The following is a 22610-nucleotide window of genomic DNA, read 5'->3' on the forward strand; positions in this document are numbered from 1 at the left end:
TGGATTGATTCAGTGACTGGGGTAATCGGAATGGATGTGTCAGAGGCAATGAGATTGGCACAGAATAGAGCAGGGTTTAGGGCTGTTGTACAGAGGGTCGCTATGAGTCTCAAATGACTCGATGGCACATAACAACAACAACAACAACACCTTCCTTATGATTCTCAATAAATACTCCGGGAAGCATGGCCTGGGACCTTCAGTCATGGGAACTGTTGGCCCCCTGTTTTTCACTCTCTGTTCTATGTCATTCCTGGTAGTCAGTCTCATTATTAATAATTCTAAAAACACTTTACCCTCGGTCTGCAACACCTAACTGCAGAGTTTCCCATTGCAATGCTTCTCCTCCTTACTTCCTGGCTGCTTTTACCAAGGGTGTTAATTGTGAATCCAAGAAAGATGAAACTCCTACCATGCAATTGACTGCCTCTGAAAATCCACAAGACGGTCAGCTATAGTCAGTTCTGACTTGATGGTACTCAACAACAACATGGGGTACTTCTACTCCAAAGGAGTTTTGTTTTCTAAAGAACAACCTACTTTGCCTTGTTGTTGTTATGTGCAGTCGAGTTACCTACGACTCATAGCAACCCTATGTACAACAACCCTATACCCTGCTCTGTCCTGTGCCAATCTTATTGTCTCTGATACACCTACCCTCATTATCAGAGTCACTGAATCATCCACTCATCAAGGGTCTTCCTCTCCTGTGCTGCCCCTTCACCCAGCCAAGAATGACATCCCTCTCCAAGGATTGGTCTCTCCTTGCAACATGTCCAAAGTATATCAGACAAAGCTTCAGAATCTTTGCCTCCAAGGTGCAGCCTGCCTTCACTCTCTGCAGGATGAACTTCTTTGTTCTCTTAGCAGTCCATGGTATATGTAATATTCTTCCCCAGCACCAAAGCTCAAAGGCATCAATTCTCTTTCTATCATCTCTAGTCATTTTCCAGCTTTCTGATGCATAACAAGTAAATGCCAAGATCAGTGCCTGCATCAGGCACACCTTAGTCTCCAGACTGACATCGTTGCTCTTCAGTGCTTTGGATAGGTTTCTGACGGCAGATTTTCCTAATGCAATTTGTCTTATAATTTCCTGGTTGCTGGTACCAAGAACATTTATTGTTGAGCCAAGCAAACCATAGTTGTTAACAATCTCAATCTCTTCACCATCTATCATGATGCAGCCAAGTGTCCCAGTAGTAAGAACCTTTGTTTTCTTGATGCTGAGTTTCAATCCATATTGAAGGCTGCAGCCCTTGACCTTCTGCAGCAAGTACTTCAGGTGCTCCTCAGTTTCATCCAGCAGGATTGCGTCATCTGCATAACGCTCGTTGTTGATGAGTCTTCCTCCAATCCTGATGACACACGTCTCATAGAGCCCAGCCTCTCTGATAATCAGTTCTGCATATAGATTGAAAAGATATGACACATCTTTGGCATATACCCTTCCCAATTTTGAACCATGCAGTTTTTCCTTGCTCCTTGCTCTGTTCTGACGACTGCCTCCTGTCCAAGTATGTTGTTATTGTTGTGTACCATTGAGTCAGAACCGACCTATAGTTGGCCCTCCAGCAGGTTTTCAGAAGCAGTTAATTGCATGGTAGGAGACTGATTGCCCTTCCTTCTCCCACAGAGCAACTGGTGGCCTTGAACCACCTATGTTGGGGATTGCAGCACAGCTTCTTGCCACTAGGCCACCAGCTCCTGGTCCAAGTGTAAGTTTCGCATAAGCACAGTCAAGTGTTCTGGGATTCCCGTTCTTAGAGTCAGCCACAGTTTGTTGTGATCCACACAGTCAAATGCCTTTGTATTTTTAATGAAACACAAATAGTCATTCCTCTGATACTCTCTGCTTTCAGCCAAGATCCATCTGACATTAGCTATAATATCCCTAGTACCATGGCCTCTCCTAAACCGAGCCTGCACTTTGCCTTATAGGGTCATTATGAACAAGCAGGTATGCTTACGAGTCCGAACCACTCACTGGCAATGGGGTTTTCTTGTTTTGTTTGGCTGCCTCATGTCTAGCTTTTACAGGAGCTGGAGACTTGAACTAGAGGTGATACGGCTTAACTTTAAAACCAGAGTCACTGCAACAGTGAATGAATGGAAATCCAAAATCTCTGCAAATGTTCATTGAAACTAATAAGAAAAACAGTCACACCACAATTTTTAAGGTAGATCTTTAATCTTTTCGATCTCATTTTTTTCACTTGTACAATATGAAGACATTAACTGTATGGACTAAGGCTTACCTTAATTTAAAACATTTCTAAATTAAATAAAATGTTTGCTTATAAAAAAAAAACCCCAAACAAAAAACCAGAGTCACACAGGTCCATTATCTGCAAAAGAATCCGAAGCTTATGGCCCCGCCTACAGCCGTTCAGCGATCTTCGTTTCCCGAAAATCTCCGAAGAAAGCCGAAGGCTGTGGCTCTGCCCCCAATCTGTGCGTGGGCGTTTCCGACTCTGTCCGAAAGAATCCGAAGGCTAGGCCCCGCCTCTTTCAGAATATTGCGCTCCGGGGCCACGCCCCTTTCCCAGGTTCCCTCCCGCTCTTCCCGGCCAACCCGAGCCTCTGGCCCCGCCTCTTCCCGCCCGAAGCCCCGCCCCCGATGTGCTCTTAGTCCCCAGCCCGGCTCTGCAGACTGGGACCCCGGGCGGGCTCGTGCTCACGGTAAGGTGTCTCTGTGCTCATCGCGAAACCCCTGTCGGTGTCTGCGCCCTCAGTTCCCCCCTTTCGAGAGCCGAGGACACGACGCGGGGGCGTGCTGGACGGGGGAGGTGTGGCCGGACCTACGGGGCCTCGCGCGCTGGGACTCCTCGGTCGCCTCCTGTCCATGTCGCGCGGTGCTAGGGACCCCGGTGGATCGGCGCGCCCCAGGAAGGACTCGTGGGGTGCGGGGTGTGGGGAAGGGTCATAGCAGATCCGCTGATTGACGGGGTGCGGAGGCGGCCCCTGCTTCCCCCGGAGCTCGGCCGAGCACCGGGGGTGTCGTAACCGCCTGTGGCTTTGTCGGGGGCGGGATCAGAGCGCGGAACCTATAGGGACTTGGGGAGGGGGTCGCTGAAAAAGCAGGGTGAGGGCCTGTTCTCCCGGATCGAGGTAGGAAAGGGGACCAGGAGTCCCGAAGGGGGAGTTGTAAGGTGGATTATCATCAGAATCTAAAGCTGGGATTCTGGATACTGAGGTTCTCAGGTGAGAGACTGGGATTCTAGAGGACAGGGATTCAGATTCTGGATCCTGGGATCAGGGGCCGGGACAGAGGTTGGGTGTGCATTCTCGAAGGGAGAGGCAAGTGTCTTGAAAAATGTTCCTTTTGGAGGTAGGGGCTGGAAGGTGCTGTGCAGGGAGTGGGGCTCGCTCTTCTGGTTCCAGGTAGTAGCAGGGGCGCAGACAGCGCTGAAGCTGGAGGTGGTGGGTGTTTCGGACGCCTCTGGGTTCAGGATTGGGAGACTGGGTGCAGATATCTGGGTTCTCAAAGGGAAAGGGGTGGAGATTTCTAAGAGGAGGCTGTTGGAACTTTATCTATGCCTAAAGGTTAATCCTGGAGGCAATCTTAATCTGTCCTACAAGCTAGCGGCAGTGGCTGGGAAGCCGAGGGGTTGAGAGGTTTGGATTCCTGGGCTTCCGAAGGGGAAGAGGTTAAGAGGAGGGCTATTTCTGGATTCTCAAAAGTCTAGAAACTTGGGTCCCCAGTAGGGGCTTGGGGAGATCCACGACTTCTGGACTCTGAAAGGAGCCAAGTTTGGACTCAGATTCCTGCTTTGAAGGAGGAAGGGGGCTAGGGACCTGGACTTCACTGCAAAAAGATGGGTTTTCTCTGTCCTCAGAGGAGGAAGGGCCTGGAAGACAGGGATCCTTGGGACAGAGCTGAGTCCTGGACAGTGGAATCCTTGAGAATTCAGAGCTGGGTTCTAGGTCCTTGAGGGGGAGGGGAATCAGGCGGGGCTCCCCTGTTGTGACTGTGAACTGCCCCTCCCCCAGATCATGTCGCCAGAAGAGCAGACCTATCTCTTCGTTCTTCTTATCTCCATCCCCATCGGCTTCCTCTTTAAGAAAGCTGGTGAGTCAAGTTCCCTGCCTAATGGAAAACAAGGGGGTGCGGGGTGGGGGGACCCCTGGAAGATTCCAAGCTCACACTCTCTCTTCTCCCCACAGGACCTGGGCTGAAGCGATGGGGGGGCGCCGCGGTGGGCCTGGGGATCACCCTGTTCACCTGTGGCCCCCACACTTTGCATTCCCTGATCACCGTCCTGGGGACCTGGGCCCTCATTCAGGCCCAGCCATGGTGAGATCTTAGGGAGAGAACTCAGACTGCTGTTCTTGATCTAGCTCCTGCCCCTTCTCTGCTTTGAAGTTGCCTTTGCCTGTAGCCCTACTCATCCCAGACCTTTGCATTCTATGTCTATCTGTGTCTCTTTGCCTCTCTCTGCTTTCAATCTCTGTCCCTGTCTGTCTTTCAGGGACTCTGGTGGTGCTGTGGTTAAGTTATTGAATTACTAACCCAAAAGTGGTGCTTTGAGCCCACCAGTCACCCCCAGAGAGAATGATCAGGCCGCCTGCTTCTGTAGAGACTCGAAAACCCACCAGGCAGTTCTCCTCAGCCCTGTGAGGTTATGATGAGCTGGAGACTGTTTTCTGTGTCATTTTATTTCTAAATCTCTATGTCTCCCTGGTTTTTTTTAAATTTTTGTGTGTGTGTGTGTGTGTGTGTGTGTGTGTGTGTGTGTGTACCGTCAAATCAGATCTGACTGGTACAGGAGGAGACTGCGACTGCCCCTCCTTCCCTGGCAGAGCATCAGGTGGATTTGAACCGTGCACCTCTGGGATTGTATTTGCAGCTCCTTGCCACTAGGCCACCAGAGCTCCCCTTCCCTGGGGGTTTTTGTGTCTTGATTTCTCAAGACGTCCCTCTGTGTCTTTCACATCACTCGTCCTCTTCTCTGTTTTTCTAGCTCTTTCTGTCTGATGACTCTGATTAGGAGTCTCTTATCTCTTCCTATCTTTCTGTTTCTTTCCACGTCCTTCTTTCTGGTCTTCTGTGTCTCTCTTTTATCTTGGGCTTTGGATTCATGGAAGCCAAGAAAATTCCAGAACTGGAAGGTCTTCACCCTGAACCCCCTTTTTAACCCTCCTTCTCCTCGTCCCTTGTGGTGTGCACCTCTTCTTCCCCTCCCCTTTGCCCCTCTGCCCCTTCACCTTTCCATCCCCACTTTCTGTCCTCGCAGGAGGAGGGAGGGATCAGGTGCACCTGGGGCCAGGCCAGCCAAGCCTGAGGTCTCTCCCATCTCTCCCTCAGCTCCTGTCACGCCCTGGCGCTGGCCTGGACCTTCTCCTATCTGCTGTTCTTCAGAGCCCTCAGCCTGCTGGGCCTGCCAACACCCACGCCATACACCAATGCCATCCAGCTGCTGCTTACGCTCAAGGTCAGACACATACATGGAGGGGAGGGCTGCTGCTCCCCATGCACCCGATAACCTCCCAGCTTCCCCTCCTCCCAACTGGGACGGGTCTCCCTTCCACTCCCCTGTATTGGGGGCAAGGTGGAGGGGTTGTCTTCCATTCTTTAGCCTTTCGGAAACCCCTGGGAATAGGGTCCACTTATCAGGCGCTCTCTGAACACCTCTTGACCTGCCCTGTGCTCCTGGGTGAAGCTACATACCATAGGTATTGTAGCAACAGCTGTCACGGAGCACTTGCACCCCCATGCCAGAGGTTGGATGGGTCATTTCCAACCCTCTCCTTCAGTCCTTGTTCTCTGTTGATGTTGAATTGACTCCAGCTAGCAGCCCTCAGGGGAGCTCCAGTGGCCTAGTGATAAGGAGTTGTGTTGCCAGCCCAAGGGCGGGCGGTTGAAATCCACCATCTGCTCCGTGGGAGAAGGGTAAGCAATCCACTGTGCAATTTACTGCCTCTGGAGAATCAGCTGACTTGCCTCAAGGGACCATCAATCGCAATAACCAGCACCAAGTAGAAAAGTGATCTTTCACCCTGATCCCTACCTCATTGCCAGTTCCTGTCCCACAGAGTTCACGTGGGCTGTTGGGGCCGTTCTAACTCTCCACATTGTTTGCACAGCAGAATAGATCCTCACCCCCCAGTTTAGGGGTTTCTGAGGCTGTGGCCTTACCAGGCTTTGACTCGGAGCTGCTTGTAGGTGGCTTTGAACTGCCCAGCTCTGAGCCAGCAGTCCAACACTCATGCATGGCTGTAAACATTGGACAGAGAGGAAGCGCAGCAGAGGAGCAGGCATAAAGGTTCTTATCGTGTAACCTCCTGAGGAGATGAGTGGAAATGGGGCCCAGGCCCCCCCTTCCCGCAGGCTGCAGAGCTGTGGGTTCCTGGGTGTGCTAGGCTCCATCAGGGCGTCACTGAGCAGAGCACTTTCACAAGGCAGCTACCATTTTCCCTCACGTCACGCATCCAGCCGGAGCTTGAAGATAGATCATAGTTGCTGCTAAGGCACTTCTCATGGAGAAAAACCACTCCACCAGGTTTTGATAGCTGACCCTTCAGAAACACCTTGAGAGTCCTATGAGCGGGTGCCCTGCTGTGCTGATAACACAAATGCGTAACAGTTTACACCCTTCAGTTTCTCCTGTCAATGTTATTGTGTATCGTCACCGAGTTGGAACCAACCCATAGCAGCCCCTCCGGTGGGTTTTGCAAGGCAGTACATTGCACAAAAGGAGACTGCGTCTTCCTGCAGAGGAACTGGTAGATTTGAACTGCATGCCTTTGGCTTTGCAGCCCAGCTTCTTACCATGAGGGCACGAGACCTTCTTCCTGTCAATAACTCAAAAACTTTTTTGTGTAGAGTCGAAACCAGTTCACTAGCTGACCCTCCAGCGGGTTTTTTGTAGAGTCGAAACCAGTTCACTAGCTGACCCTCCAGCGGGTTCTCAGAGGCTGTAAATCGCGCTGGAGAAGGGCCTGTCTTTCTTCCCTCGGAATAGCTGGTGGATCTAAACTGCTTGCTTTTGGCTTGGCAGAGCAAGTCCTCGTGTGCTAGGCCATCAGAGAAGGCGGCTGGAAATATTAACAGAGCTGCGTTTTGATCATCAGTCTCTGTCCCCCCAAATCTGAGCTCCGGCACCCCACAGGCAGCTCCTGCACCCGCCTGCCCCCCAGTTCCCCTGCCACAGACGTGCACTGCGTGCTGTTGGTCAGTTCAGGCTCACCACAAAATACTGCTGGGTCCTGCACCAGCCTCACTCCTTGTTGGCTGTGTTTGAACCCGTTGTTGGGGCTGCTGTGTCGTTTGATCTCACTCAGGGTCTTTCTTTTTACCAGCTGACCGTCTAAAGTTTCCAAGCACGATGGCCTTCTCCTGGGGCCATCAGTTCTTGAACTTGTGTCCAGGGTGTGCAAGGTCAGATGCTTCTAAAGGAGCATTCTGGGTGTGCTTTGTCCAGGACACAGATTGATTCTGATTCTCATAGCACTTCCCAGAGTGTTCCAGACTCTTCCCCAGCATCTGCAGAGAGACAGAGAGAGATGTGCAAATAGCAGTGTGCTCAAGGCTCACTTTGTACCTTAATTGGTTCTATCCTCATATGATTGGGGTCCTCATGAGTTGGAGTTAACGTGTCATCAGCAGTTTGATAGTCGAGGTGGTAAGGAGAGCAGATAGGAAGGAGACCAATTTGGGGAATAGGAAAGGTCTCCGGACTAGGACACCAGACGAGAATTGTCCTTGGGAGGACCAGGACATGGTTCATTTGTACACCCTGGAGGCAGAGGTGGTGAGATTGCAACCTCACATGCTCAGGACACATGAGCTGGAGCCCTGAGGCCGGTAGACATCAGAGAGCTCTGGCGGTAAGGTGGTTGAGCAACCACTAACCGAGAGGTCAGTGGTTCAAAGCTGCCAGCAGATGTCCGTGGGAGAAGGATGCCACGTGTGGCATTCGGCCTCCATGAAGATCTGCAGCCTTGAGAACCTATGGTGGGTGGTGTGGGACAAACCCTATTTTGTTGGGTGTTGGTGGGTGGTGTGGGACAAACCCTATTTTGTTGGGTGTTGGTGGATGTCTCCAGGTGCACAGTGGTGAAGTGCTTGGCTGCCGAGCCAAAGCTCAAGGGTTCAAATCCACTAGCTGCTGCGGGCAGTGTTTATAGAGATGTCAGCCTTGGAAATCCTGTTGGATGATCCTGCTTCTGCCCTGTGGAATTGCTCTGCATTTGAGTTGATTCATAGTAGTGGGTGTCGATTAGATTTGGGGGGGGTGTCATTCAAATATAAATGATATTGGACAGCTGAGTGAAATAAATCAGAAGCTGGAGGAGAGATCCAGTTAGGGGCTTGAGATTGGGAGTTATCAGTGAGTGGTCGCTGAAACCTTTACGGAGTGTACCTCGGACCCTCACTGTCCACTCAGTGACCCTGGAGGACAAGGGCCCTTATAAGATTCTTTTTTTTAAGTATTTTCATTTAAGTGGGGTTTTTGTGTGTGTTTTCACACATTCATTCATATATTTATTTTTTCCCCCTTCCATTCATAGACCTTTTTTTTTTAAAAAGTGTGTGTATGTGTGTGTGTACATGTGTGTGTACGTGTGTGTGTGTGTACCATCAAATCGGATCTGACTAGTACAGGAGGAGATTGCACCCCCTTCTCCAGCATCTCACAAGGCTGTGGTAAAACCAGTGAGGAATGGCTTGCTTTGAAGTCTTGCAATCTTCCGACATCTGTGTGGATCTTCTTGATAGGAACAACTCACAAGGTCAGATAGGAACCCTGAGGGGACTGAAGGGGAGTGGGAGCTGTGAATTTCCAGAAAAGCAGCTTGAACGGTTTGCACAACTCAAGGAATGTCGGTGTCCAATGACTGGACGCACAGAAGCAGTTGAGTTGGTGTATGTTTCACTGTGTAGATCCTGGATGTCGTACGGCCTGTGTCGTCCTCGAGGTCGGCCAGGCTTTGGCCACTGTTGCAGACGCCGTGTCAGGCCACCTCGTTGAGGGTCTCCCTCTCTTTCTTGTCCAGTCCTGTACCATCCTCAGGGACTCTGCATTCTCTGTCCCTACTTTTGCCAGGGGCACTCTGGTGACCTAATTAACAGAGGAGCTATGTTATTAACCTAAAAGGCAGATGGTTTCCATCCACAAGAGAAAGTGGGCCTCCTTCTGTGTGATGTCAACCCTCTGAAAACTCACTGGAGCCATCGTCCGCTATGAGTCTGTCCCAACTGGATAGGAATGACTTCCACCTTTCTTGTGGATGATGATGATTTTGTGTGTGTATGTACCATCAAATCGGATCTCACTGGTACAGAAGATTTGTTGCAGACCGAGGGTAAAGTATTTTTATAATTATTAATAATGAAGACAGACAGCCAGGAATGATATAGAACAGAGTGAAACACAGGGGACCAACAGTTCCCATGACTGAAGGCCCCAAGCCATGCTTTTCTGAGTATTTAGAATCATAAGGTAAACAAAGTAAAATCATAAGGAAGTACAAAATAAAAACAAAGGATAATAGTGAAGTCTTTTACAGATAAGGCCAAGTTCCTCTTTATGCTAATCTCAGGAGGGAGGGATTCAGTTGATACTAAGAACAATGTTAAGCCTCCCTCATTTCCTGATATAGGATTTGGTCTACTAGACCAAATGGTAAATTTGATATTTGGCTTCCCTCAGAGATTGTTCCTCCTTCCTCGGCAGAGCATCTGGTGGATTCGAACCCTGTGTCTCTGGGATTGCAGTGCAGCTTCTTGCCACTAGGCCACCAGAGCTCCCTGAGTTCCACCTTTCTAAATGTGGCTTCCTCTCCTGCCAGGGGCAAGCCCCTCTTGATGACCTGTACAAAGAGTGTGTGAGGTAAAAAAACCCAAAAACTCACCATCTTTGCCTTTAAGGCGCACTCTGGCACGCAGCTGCTGTGTGCTGGGATGTATCGGTAATTATTATTGTGTGTGTGTGTGTGTGTGTGTGTGTGTGTGTGTACTGTCAAATCACATCTGACTGGTACAAGAGGAGATTATCCCTCCTTCCCCAGCAGAGCATCTGGTGGATTTGAACCGCTCACCTCTCAGATTGCAGTGCAGCTTCTTGCCACTAAGCCACCAGAGCTCGCTTATTTGCAACTTTTTGAGAAAGTGCCATACTGCCTTCCACAGTGGTTGCACCATAAGACTTTTTTTTAATTATTAATTTTAGTGACAGTTTGCAGAGACTTAGGATTTCCATTCATTCATTGTTGCACTTTTCTCCCTGTCCACCCCCTTTCCCCCTCCCAGTTCACTATTCTTGAAAAGTAAAAGAAAAAACTATCATTGTTATGCATTCCCCCCCTCCCCAATTCCACTCCACTGTGCAACCTTCATTCTGGACTCCTGTCAGGATAATAATACCTAATCATATACCCCTTTTAAACAGTTCTTTCCCTCATCTGTTTCAATGCAGTATAGATCATTCATTCTCTCCTCTCTTTCCCTCAACCCTAATGTCAGTCCCATTTTACAACAGTGGCCCTATGCAGTATTTGTCGTCTTGTGACAGATATTTCACTCAGCATAACGGCCTCCAGGGTCACCCATTTTGTATATATATTTCATGAGTTGCTTGTTTTTCAATGCAGCATAGTATTCCATTGTGTGAATGCACCACAGCTTCTCTATCCATTCGTTTGTTGATGGGTACTTGGGTTGTTTCTAACTCTTTGATATTGCAAACAAAGCCGTGATAAACATGGGTGTGCGTATATCTTCTTGGATGGCAGTTACGGTTTCTTTAGGAAAGACTTTTTTTAAATGTTATTATTTTGTGTGTCTGCACCGTGAAAGGGGATCTGACTGGTACAGGAGGAGATTGTTCCTCCTTCTCCGGCAGAGCACCTGGTGGTTTTGAATCGGGTGCCTCTGGGATTGCAGTTCAGCTTCTTGCCACTAGGCCCCCAGAGCTCTCTTGGCAGTCAAATTTCTTAACCAGCCAGGCACACTAAGACAAAACATCTGACTGGCTTTAACTATCCATCTGACGCGTCCACTGCTGTCAGGTTGGAACCGACTCATAGCTGACCCTTCAGTGGGTTTTGGGGGGCTGCAAATCGCACAGGGAGGAGGGGACATGGCACATCTTTCCCCCCATGGGACAGCTAGTGGATTTGAACCACTTGCCTTTGGGCTGGCAGTTCTACTCTTTACCCACGCGGCCACCAGACCTCCCTCACATGGCTAACAGCAGGGGGAGACATGGTTGTATATAGTGTGTTCATTATATGTGTTGTATAGAATGTGTTCAGGCCTGTGTTGAACAGCTAGAACTGTATTTTGCAATGCTGGTGTTTTGGAGATGGGGGATTCGAACCTCCAGAGAGAGGTGGGTGAACAGCAAACCTCCCTAAAAAACACAAGGCCACCGGAGCTCCTTAAATACACATCCAGGTATGGGGTACAGATTCAATATAGGACTGGAGCGCGTCTGTGGGTACAGTGTCTGTGGGACAGTGGTACATGCCCGGAGTGGTGGCTGCTGTGGGGAGACAGGTTTGAGGAGGAGGCACTGAGGTCTGATCAGTCCCCCTCACCCTACGCCCCTGCCCCCCCCCCCCAGCTGGTGAGTCTGGCCAGTGACGTGCAGGACCTCCACGTGGCCCGGAAGAAGGAGATGGTCGTGGGCTTCAGCAAGGGCCCCACCGTCGGGCTGCTTCCGGACGTGCCCTCCTTGATGGAGACGCTGAGCTACAGTTACTGCTACGTGGGAGTCATAACCGGTGAGGACGCTGCGCGCCCCCCCCCCCCCCCCCCCCGCGCCGCCTGCTGTCTGTCCTGCTTACCGTCTGTCTGTCTCGCTCCTCTACCCAAGTGTGGTGCCTCTTGTGTGTTCTAACTCGGTCCCCCTAAACCCTATTCCTGCTCCTAGGTGCTGCCAGTCCCAAGCCTGCTCCCTATTCCCAGTGTCCGTACCCCCTTTACCTGGTCCCTGTACCCCAACCCCTTTCCTCCCCACCCCCCCCCCCGCTCCTGCCCTCCTTAAACCTATTCCCACCTGCTTACACCCGATCTCTGCCACCTGTACCCCATGTCCCCCTGTTCCTGTCCCCCGCATCCCATTTATACCCCTTTGCACCCCTTCACAGTTCCCCATGCACCACTTCCACTCCTTCCCTGCATCCCGTCCCCACCCTCTGCACCCCATCCCTGCCACCTCTACCCTAACAGTGCCCAGTCCCTTCCCTCTGCACCCTGACTACACCTGGTCTCACCCCCTGAACCCTGGTAGCACCCGATCCCTTCCTCTGCTCCCTGACAGCGCCAGGTCCCACCCCCACCCCCACCCCCGCCCTGTCCCTGCCCCTTGCACTCTGCACGTGGTCTTATCCCCTGAACCCTGATTGTGCCCCAACCCTGCACCTTGACTGCACCCGGTCCCGCCCCCTGCGCCTGTGCAGCCTGACTAAACCTCGTGCGCCTCCTACGCCCTGACTAGACCCGGTCCAACCCCTGCGCCCTTACAGCGCCCGGTCCGGTCCCCTGCACCCTGATAGCGCCCTGACTACACCCGGTCCTCCCCCTGCCCCCTGACTACACCCGGTCCTCCCCCTGCGCCCTGACTACACCCGGTCCTCCCCCTGCGCCCTGACTACACCCGGTCCTCCCCCTGCGCCCTGACTACACCCGGTCCTCCCCCTGCGCCCTGACAGCGCCCCGTCCAGCCCCCTGCGCCCTGATAGCGCCTGGTTCTCCCCCTGTGCCCTGACTACACCTGGTCTGGCCCCTGCAACCTGACAGCGCCCAGTCTGCCCCCTGCGCCCTGACTACACCCGGTGTGCCCCCTGCTCCCCGTCGCGCCCCCCCTCAGTGCCCCTCCCCGTGTCCCCAGCCCTCCTGGCCTCACACCTGCCTCCTCCCGCACAGGCCCATTCTTCCGCTACCGCACCTACCTGGACTGGCTGGAGCAGCCGTTCCCGGAGGCCGTGCCCAGCCTGCGGCCCCTGCTGCGCCGTGCCTGGCCGGCCCCGCTCTTTGGCCTGCTCTTCCTGCTGTCCTCCCACCTCTTCCCGCTCGAAGCCGTGCGCGAGGATGCCTTCTACGCCCGCCCGCTGCTCGCCCGCCTCTTCTACATGGTCCCGATCTTCTTCGCCTTCCGCATGCGCTTCTACGTGGCCTGGATTATGGCCGAGTGCGGCTGCATAGCCGCCGGCTTCGGGGCCTACCCGACAGCAGCCAAAGCCCGGACCGGGGGAGGCCCCACCCTCCAATGCCCACCCCCCAGCAGGTCAGGCGGCGGGAGGGAGGTTGCCCGAGAACCCCTCAGCCCCATCACCCAGGGCTGGCCAGGCCCCTAGTGGCCAGGCGCAGCCACGTTGCCTCCAGAAGGCTTTCCAGTAGCACCGTCTCCCTTGTCGTTTTGAGTCACCTTCGAGTCAGTCTCGACTCGTGATGCCCCCTACCTCCCACCCCGTGTGTGTCAGAATCGAACAGCTCCCCAGGATTTCCTATCAGACGTTAGCCAGGCCTTTCTTCCAGGGCACCTCTGGATGGGTTCAAACTGCCAAGTTTTGGACTGGTCGTTTGCACCACCCAGGGACTCTTGGTAGTGGAGGACTGTTTGCAGTTGCTGGCAAGAGAAGGGGACAGGTCAGCAAGCATAGGATGTCCTGAGTTGTTAAGCTGTGTCAGCGTGCACTGTGTTACTAGGGAAATGATCTCCAACTTGGTAGAGGAAACCCTGTTGAGTGAGCGTGGCCACTTCTTGCTGGAAGGGCTGCTCTTGGCTGTTGCGGAAGCAGCCAGCTCAGTCAGTCAAGCCTGGCACAGGGGAAGGGGTACCCAGGTGTCTGTTGTTCCTTAGAAACTAGCATTCCCGCCAATGCTGTCCTTTAGCTGGTCATTCCTAGCAACCCAGGCTTCCTCGTGTTGCCAAGGAAGCTGAGTCCTCCATGAACTACGTGGACTGACCCTTGTTGTTCATGATAGTTCTCCTCCAGCCCTGTCACTGCTGTTGTCGAGTGCCACCAAGCCCGTGCCGATTCCTTGTGACCCCGTTGGACAGAGCGGAACTGGCCCGAAGGGTTTCTAGACTGTAGTCCACAGGAGCGTTTCCCCCGGCTCTTTCTCTCTTGGAGCCGGTGGCTTCGAACCGCTGACTTTTCCTTAAGAAGCCTAGCATGAGAGAGCTTAGAAGCTGCACCACCCAGAATCCTTTTTCTGTCGCTAAAACCAAATTAGATCCCTTGCTCAGCTCACAGGGACCCCATAGGTCAGAGTAGAGGTGCCCTGTCAGATTTGCAAGGGCAAACCCTTTCAGAGAGCAGGCTGCCACATCGTTCACTCACGGGGCAGCTGGTGGCTTGAACTGCTGCTCTTTTGGCCCCCAGCACTCCTCTTTGGCACCTTGAAAGCTAGCTAAGTAAAAATATTCCTTATGCACTTTTGTTGTTAGGGGTGATAACACCCTAGCTGTGTGATTAGGGGAATGGCACCCCTAGGGTGGATGCCCCTGTCTTCCCTAGCAACCACAACCCACTTTAGTGGAAGCTAGGGAAGGGCCGTAGCCCGAAAGTCTTAAATTGCCACCTACTCCTCCTTGCCAGTATTCTACCATTCCGTATACATCCTCAAGGGAGCTCTGGTCGCCTAGTGGTAAGCTGTGCTGCAATCCCAAAGGCATGTGGTTCGGACACACCAGTGGCTCCATAGGAAAGGGATGGACAGTCTCCTCCTGTGTGATTTACGGCCTCTGGGGGGCCAGATACAAGTTTGTTCTGACTCGAACAGCCACTGCAATGGAGTCGATTCTGACTCGGCAACCTGTGAGACAGAGTAGAACTCCCCCATAGAGTAATACCTTTCCGGAAGCAGACTGCCAAATCTTTCCCCCTAAGAGCAACTGGTGGAACCAAAAAAGGCTTTTCTGAACCTACCAGGTCCCCTCTCCTATCAGAACCGTGAGGATCCAGACAGGGCAGCTGGGGGCCTGGACACCCCTGACCACCTGGGGATGACATGTTCCTCCAGCCACCACAGGGGCCGGCAGGCAGGAAAAGGCGCCTTTTGGGAGCTTTCCCACGAGTTCATTGACTGTTGCTAAGGAATGCCCGTTCCCTAGCAACGGAGGTCATCCAGTTGTAAAGTGGGCCCAGCATCACCTTAGCAGCCCCACCCGTCTTGTTAGGAGATGACATTTCCCTGGCAATTGCAGTGCCCGGCAACTTGGCAAGGTCCTCAACGGGCAGTTTCTCAGGACAGATGACCCTCGGTTGCTAAGGAAATGACCTTGAAGGGTCACGTTGCTAAGGACGCGTAGCTTAGCAACCATAGCCTTTGCCAGCTCTTTGTGGTTGGTGAACAGAGTCCCTCCACTTTCCTCCCCACAAGCCTTCCTCCCGCCCCCCCTCTGTCGCCCTAGCTAATCCAGTGGCCATCCGAGCTGTCACCTGGCCACATCCCCTTCTTAGCTTTCATCGGGACTGGGACAGGAGCAGGCATCGGGGAGGGGGCCTGGCTGAGCTTGCATAAGTCGGTCCCCCACCCTCATCCTCCACCCCCACCCCCAGTCCGGAGGAGGCGGCCGCCCTGGAGTACGACTATGAGACCATCCGCAACATCGACTACTACGGCACGGACTTCACCGTACGGGTGCGGGATTGCATGCGCTGCTGGAACATGACGGTGCAGTGGTGGCTGTCGCAGTATGTCTACAAGAGAGCACCTTTCAACTCCTACGTCTTGAGGTGAGCCGGCTGGGAGGGAACTACAATTCCCGGCAGCCCCCGCAGCAGCTTGGAGGGCACATGAGCCCGGCCTCTGCCCCCACGTCCTCATGGGAATTGTAGTTTTTTTTAACACGTGAGACCACCTGACTGGGAGGTAAGTTGTTGCCCTTCTGCCGGTGAAGCTCATGAGAGCTGTGATCTTTTAGCCTTCATTGACACAACGAAGATTTATAGAAATCAATCTTATTTAAGTAAAACTGCTTGGCTCCACGGTCAACACTCTTGGCACCAGCAGTTGGAAAATCAAAAAAGGTATTGCGATGGTAAAGTCTCCGGGGTACTGAATAGCAGTGGTGTCACTCTGGAGACTAAGGTGCGTCTGATACAGGCCACGGTCTTTGCAATCACTTGTTACACATCAGAAAGTTGGACAATGACTAAGGAGGATAGAAGGAGAATTGATGCCTTTGAGCTGTGGTGCTGGAGAAGAGTATTGAATGTACCATGGACTGCCAAGAAAACAAACAGATTCATCCTGGGGAGGGTTAAACCAGGCTACTCCTTGGAGGCAAAGATTCTGGGGCTTCGTCTGACATACTTTGGACATGTTGCAAGGAGAGGCAGGTCCTTGGAGAGGGACATCATGCTGGGGAGAGGGACAGCGCAGGAGGGGAAGGCCCTCTATGAAGTGGATTGATTCAGTGACTGGGGTAATCGGGATGAGTGTGTCAGAGGCAATGAGATTGGCACAGGCCTGAGCAGGGTTTAGGGCTGTTGTACATAGGGTCGCTATGAGTCGCAAGCGACTTGACAGCATATAACACCAATTTAACTAAAGCTATTTCAGCCTGAGGACTCGGGAACCAGACTTTCAGGAGTCTCGGCCCTGCTGATTGTTTAGAAACTTTGAGAATTCCTTAGAAACTTAGAGAATTCCTTGACCTCTTCGTTTTCTTAGCTGTTGAAAGGGGATGATGTTCCCTATCAAAGAGTCATGTGAAAATTCAGTGAGTTGATGCATGAAAAAAAGACAAAATATGAAGCCTTGCTATATATCTGCCTCCCGCCCCCCCAAAAAAAGCCAAATTGGCATCGTCGCCTCATTTGTGACAGTAGAACCACCTCCACGGGGTTCTCGAGGCTGTAGTCCTCAAGGACGCAGATCATCAGGGTGGGTTCGAACTCCCAAGCATTGAGCTAGCAAGAGAGTGCCAGCTGTCTGAGCCCCCAAGCTTCACTATGATTTTTTTCGGGGTAAAAGTTGACAGCAGTTCAGCAGCGTGTGCAGCGCATCACACGCATTCCCCTCCAGCCTGTGCACTTCCGGTGCGTCCGTTACAAACCCCCCCCCCCCATGCCCTTATTTCACAGGTGAGGAAACTGTGGCTCCTAGCGAAAGGTTCCGTGTGCCCAGTCCAGCCAGAGCCACCAGGCAGGGTTAGGTTGCACCAGGCCATGACGTGAGGGAGGAGCAGAGAGAAAGTGGGGAGACCACACGCTAGGTGGCTGGGGACCGGGCGCATTTGAGCGGCGAGAGTTAGGGACCGGAAGTTACCGACAGGAAGTTACGGACCGGAAGTTGCGCTGCGCAAAAGGCCTGCAAAGGTGGCCCCATGGCGTAGTTGTGATTCTGCAGAAGGCAGCAGCGGTACCTACAAATAGGAGGCGAAGGCTTTGGAGAATGAGCTTTTTTTTTTTTTTAGCCGAATTAACAAAGTTTATTGTGAGTTTGAACCCGGGCTCCTGCGTGCTGAGCCAGAATGAGCTCTCTTAAGTGGTTTGAATGGCTTGTGCTCAAATGCTGACTGCAGAGTTGGTAGTTCAAACCCACCCAGTGTCAGGTCCAAGTCCATAAAAATTGTTAAGTGTCAAAAACCAAAAAATGGAGTCGCCCCACCCCCACCACCGTGTGGTCCAGTAGGGCTGCACCCCCGAGATTTTCTAGGTTGTATCCAGCCATCCAGAGCGCCCACGCGGGTGCCCAAAGGTCTTGAGTTCGAGGGCAGCCACTGCTCTGCAGCTGGAAGGTGGGGGTGCTTGGGTACCCTTGGGGTTGCTGGGGGTCGAGATCTGCTCAGTGGCGTCCTGTTTTGGGAGCGAGTCCCCCTGGCCCCATGGTTCAGTAGTCTCAGATTCGAACTCGCAGCCCTCTGCAATCCAGTGACGTGGCGGCTGGTCTGTTCGATCACCATCCCAGCCTTGCAGGCGGGTAATGCTCCCTGTCACACATGGCATCACTGCGAGTCAGAATCCACTGACCACGTGGAAGTGAAGCCTTGGGATCGATTTACGCCCATTAGCCTCATGGTGACTGGGCTCCAGTCGGGGTTACCTGATAGGTGCCCAGTGATCTGATGCCGGCGCCAGAAGTGGACACCTGGTTGTCACCAAGGTGCACGGGACGTGGAAAGTCGCAGCCCGGGGGCCGGCTCAGTGCCCAGGACGTGCCGGTGCCCAGGCCAGTAGGTCCTCAGGGCGGCCACTGTCACATCCAGGGGACTTATCGGAGTTCCCATTGGTGTGTTGTGTGTAGAGGCCAGAGATGCTGCTGGGCAGCATCGTGTCCACTCAACAGTGAACGAAGAGATGGGCGAGAACTGTCCCCTCGGTCCCAGCGTCTCGATTTCCCTTCCTACAGTGGAAGGTGGGGGTTGGCCCCGAGATGTTGCCTTTTTTTTTCCAAAAAGGCTTTTTTACCTCTGGGATTGCAGTACAGCTTCTTGCCACTAGGCCAACAGAAATCCCTAAAAAGGCTTTTAAAAAAACTTTATTCCTTTTGTGTGTACTGTCAAGTCAAAGCTGACTGGTACAGGAGATTGCCCCTCCTTCTCCAGCAGAGCATCTGGTGGATTCGAACCACTTACATCTGGGATTGCAGTGCAGCTTCTTGCCACGAGAGCTCCCTTGAGACGTTGCGTTTCTGATAGGTTCCCAGGTGACGCTGCTGCCGAGCCAGGGCCACGGTTGAGAAACTCAGGGGCAGAGAACCCCTGAGCTGAGGAAGCGGACCTCCTTCCGAGGGAAGAGGAGCCCAGTGTGGAAACTGGAGATCCTTAAAGGAAGGGAGGCCCCAGAGTTCTGGGGGGGAGCCTGGGGATCCTGGCTTCTTGAAGGAGGCAGATGCCTTTAATCTCAGCCTTTCTGGACTATTACAGGGGAGGCCTGAGTGTGATGAAGAGGTCTGGGGGTGGGGTAGAGTGTCAGACTGCAGTTCTGAGGAAGGAGGGAAGGGCTGGGCGCTGGAACTCCCGGGTGGAACCTTCACTCTCCCATCCCCGCAGGCACGCCTGGACGATGCTGTTGAGTGCCTACTGGCATGGCCTGCACCCCGGCTACTACGTGAGCTTCCTGACCGTCCCGCTGTGCCTGGCGGTCGAGCTCCAGCTGGAGTCGACCGTGCGCAGGCACCTGAGCCCCAGTGGCCAGAAGGCCTTTGACTGGGTGCAGTGGTTCCTGAGGATGCGTGCCTTCGACTACATGTGCATGGGCTTCGTGCTGCTCACCCTGCACGACACGCTGCGCTACTGGGCCTCCGTCTACTTCTGCATCCACCTGCTGGCCTTGGCCTTGCTGGGCGTGGGGCTGGTGCTGGGCAGACGCAGCCCCGGCCGGCGGCGGAAGGCCACACCCCAGGCCCCCGGCCTCACCCCAGAAAAGCTCCGAGAGGAGTGAGCCGCGCATGGCGGTACAGCTTCAACGATTCGCGGGAAATTCTGTGAACCGGACTGCCGTCGCCACCCCCAGCAGAGTCCTGGAGAGGGTTCCCTTCACCCAGCTACGTGCATCACTCCCCACCGAAGCCAAGCTGGGGTCCCACCCACCGGCCCCCGGCCCTGTGCCCTTCAGCCAGCCGAGCGGCCCCCAGAACATCAGGGACTGGCTTCCTGCAAAGTCGGCTTCTGTGGAGGCACAGTGCAGGGCGAGGAGCTCCAGCCCTAGGGACCCCTTGCCCCTGTCTCACGATCTACTTTTTATTTTCTCCTCAAATCATGGTCTGAGGACTGAAAGGGGACAGACTTTCCCATTCCCCTCAAGAGGAAACTGAGGGGAAGGCCATCAGGCTTGGAGACTGACTGCCCTGCTCCTTGACACTTCTGTCTGAGCCCCCAAAGGGCCCCAGTGCCCCGTCATCCTTTCGTCGTGGTCTCAGCCTAAGACAGGGTCAGTGTTTACATCGTTCCCAATAAAGTGTTGCACAGGACAGCTCTGTGTGTGTGTGTGTATACACGTACATATGTGTATATGTACACATCCATGTTGCTGAGAGAGAGAAACAGATGAGATTGACACTGCTCTGACTCTCAGCGTCCTGGAACGAAGAAAGCCCAGTAGTACCATGATTGAGTGCTCAGTTACTAAACAAAAAAGGTGGTCAGTTTGAACCTTCCTGCCACTCTGCAGGAAAGAAACGTGGCCAACTGCTTCCTTAAAGATTTTCTCTCCGTGGCCTCAAGTCTTAACCAACCCCTGACCTCTCCTGCATCCGATTTCCAACCGCTATGAATGGCACAGGAATGACCCTATCTTTCCCTGGTGCAGCTCCTGGTGGATTTGAACCCCCAAAAGCGGTGTAGCCTTCAGGTTAGTACTAGGTTGACCTCCCTACAGCCTCAGCTACCTGAGCCCCCCTCTGTTGCAGACTGAGAGTAAAGTATTTTTATAATTATTAAAAAAGAGACAGACAACCAGGAATGAGATAAAACAGAACATAAAGACAGGGGGCCAGCAGTTCAAATTAACTGAAGCGCCATAAGCCATGCCTCTCTGTATTTATTGATAATGATGTTGTTAAGTGCCGCTGAGTCGCAGGCGACTCATAGCGACCCTCTGAAGGAGAATCCTCGACGCTTGGGTGTCTCTCATCCTCTCTCCAGGTTCATAGGGTTTCCGGAGGCAAGCTATGACGGAAGTGGATGCCGCTCCTGCTTCCAATTATTGATAATAGGGAAGCAAATAAAGAGAATTCCCTTGTAAATGAAGCCAAGTTTTTCTCTATGGTCAAGCTAATGCTTTAGCTCAGGAAGAAAGGAACACTCCCTCTGTAGGGGGACCCTAGCTGTCTCTTGTCCCCAGGAAACAGCTCGTATTCTGTGATCTGTCACAAGAGAAATCCTAACTTAAATTCCTTCAGTTCCTGAACAAGCATGTTTTTTCATATAATATTTGGTATGAAATTGGGCTTCCCATAACCCTCTGTAAGTAAGGATTATAGCTCTGGGAGCCTAAGGGGTCACTGTCTTCATTATTCTGTTCCAAGGTCCCATGTCCTTGCACCACAAGTTCTGCACCACAAGGACCCAACATAGAGCAGATCGAAGCTCTGGCAGGCCTTGCCTCATCCTCACAGGTGTTGCTGGTGGAACCTGTTGATGTAGCCACTGAGTCAGTCTTGTGATCAGGTGCCCATGAATCCAGTAAAAACTTAGTGACCCTGAAGACAGGAGATCTGAACCCTGTCCTATCCTGTGACACCTAGTGCTCCTGAGACATCCCCTCAGTTAGTAGCTTTAACAAATATTTCCTCAGTTTGGGAGATTTAGAAGTCCAAATTAGTGCTTGCTTTGACTGCATGTATACTAAAATCAGAACGATCCAGAGATTAGCAAGGCCGCTGCATGAGGATGACATGCAAATTCGCGAAAAGTCCAAATTTAGGACACAGACTCCAGAAGAAAGCTTTCTCTGCAGCTCTAGAGGAAGTTTCTGTCTATTCTGAGCTGCCAACACACTGGGCTTCTATAGATGGGCTCCACTGATAACGTTCGTTGCTGATGTCTGATGAACCCAAAGTAAGAATCCCAGAAGAATGTCTTTATGCTTTCTTGAATATGCAAAGGCATTTGATTTTGTGGGTTGCAGTAAATTAGGTCTAACCTTGAGAAGGACGGGATACATTAACTGTGTTCCTGTGGAAGCTGTACCCAGACCAAGAGGCTTTTGTGCAAACAGAGCAAAGAAACACTTGTTCGCTTGTGACTCATAGCGACCCTACCTATGTACAACAGCCCTAAGCTCTGCTCTGTCCTGTGCCAATCAAACCGTCTGACACTCCCATCCCGATTAACCCAATCACTGAAATCAATCCACCTCATAGAGGGCCTTCCTCTCCTGCACTGTCCCTCCACCCTCCCAAGCATGATGTCCCTCTCTAAGGACCGGTCTCTCCTCCCAACATGTCCAAAGTATGTTAGACGGAGCCTCAGAATCCTTGCCTCCAAGGAGCCACCCGGTTTAACCCTTTCCAGGACAAATCTGTTTGTTTTCCTAGCAGTCCATGGTACCCTCAATACTCTTCTCCAGCACCACAGCTCAAAGGCATCAATTCTCCTTCTATCCTCCTTAGTCACTGTCCAACTCTGATGCATAACAAGTGATTGCAAAGACCATGGCCTGTATCAGACACACCTTAGACTCCAGAGAGACACTGTTGCTCCTGAGTACCTTAGAGAGGTCCCTAACAGCAGACTTTCCCATCGCAATATGTCTTTTTAATTTCCCTGCTACTGGTGGTGAGAGTGTTGACTGTGGAGCCAAGCAAAGGAACACTACATGTTTTAAAATTTAAAAAAAAAAAGTAATCAGAGTTGTCCTCTTTCCATACCTATTCAATCGGTGTGCTGAGCAAATTATTCACAAAGCTGGGCTCTACAAAGAGGATTCTGAAGATGTTTCCATGTGGTGTCAGGATTGGAGGGAGACTGACTCATCAATAACCTTCGTTATGCAGATGACACAACCTCCTTTGCTGAAAGTGAAGAGACGCACTTGCCTTCAGGAATACGGCCTTCAGTATGGATTGCATTGCGTCTCAACATCAAGAAAACGAGAATTCTTATCTCTAGACTGAGAAGTAGCATCATGATAGATGGAGAAAAGATTGAAATTGTCAATGAATTACTTTATCTTCCCTGAGTCCACAATCAACCTACTGGGTA

General features: G+C 52.2%; 1 protein-coding gene across 2 annotated transcripts; it reads left to right on the forward strand.

Annotated features, from left to right (window-relative positions):
* The first annotated feature begins 3994 nt into the window (after positions 1-3994).
* MBOAT7 (membrane bound O-acyltransferase domain containing 7) lies at positions 3995-19347 on the forward strand. Of its 2 annotated transcripts, XM_006897295.1 has the most exons (7): positions 3995-4072; positions 4168-4297; positions 5309-5435; positions 11571-11730; positions 12875-13235; positions 15517-15693; positions 18957-19347. In XM_006897295.1, exons 1-7 carry the CDS (start codon positions 3997-3999, stop codon positions 19345-19347), a joined length of 1422 nt encoding a protein of 473 aa, XP_006897357.1. In that variant the 5' UTR covers positions 3995-3996. The 2 variants fall into 2 exon arrangements, with proteins under 2 accessions (XP_006897357.1, XP_006897358.1); XM_006897296.1 differs by lacking the exons at positions 3995-4072; positions 5309-5435 and having other exon boundaries at positions 4184-4297.
* The last annotated feature ends 3263 nt before the right edge of the window (positions 19348-22610 follow it).

This window comes from Elephantulus edwardii, unplaced genomic scaffold, assembly GCF_000299155.1.
Source record: "Elephantulus edwardii isolate Elephantulus edwardi_28Jun2011 unplaced genomic scaffold, EleEdw1.0 scaffold00208, whole genome shotgun sequence".
Classification (NCBI taxonomy): Eukaryota; Metazoa; Chordata; class Mammalia; order Macroscelidea; family Macroscelididae; genus Elephantulus; species Elephantulus edwardii.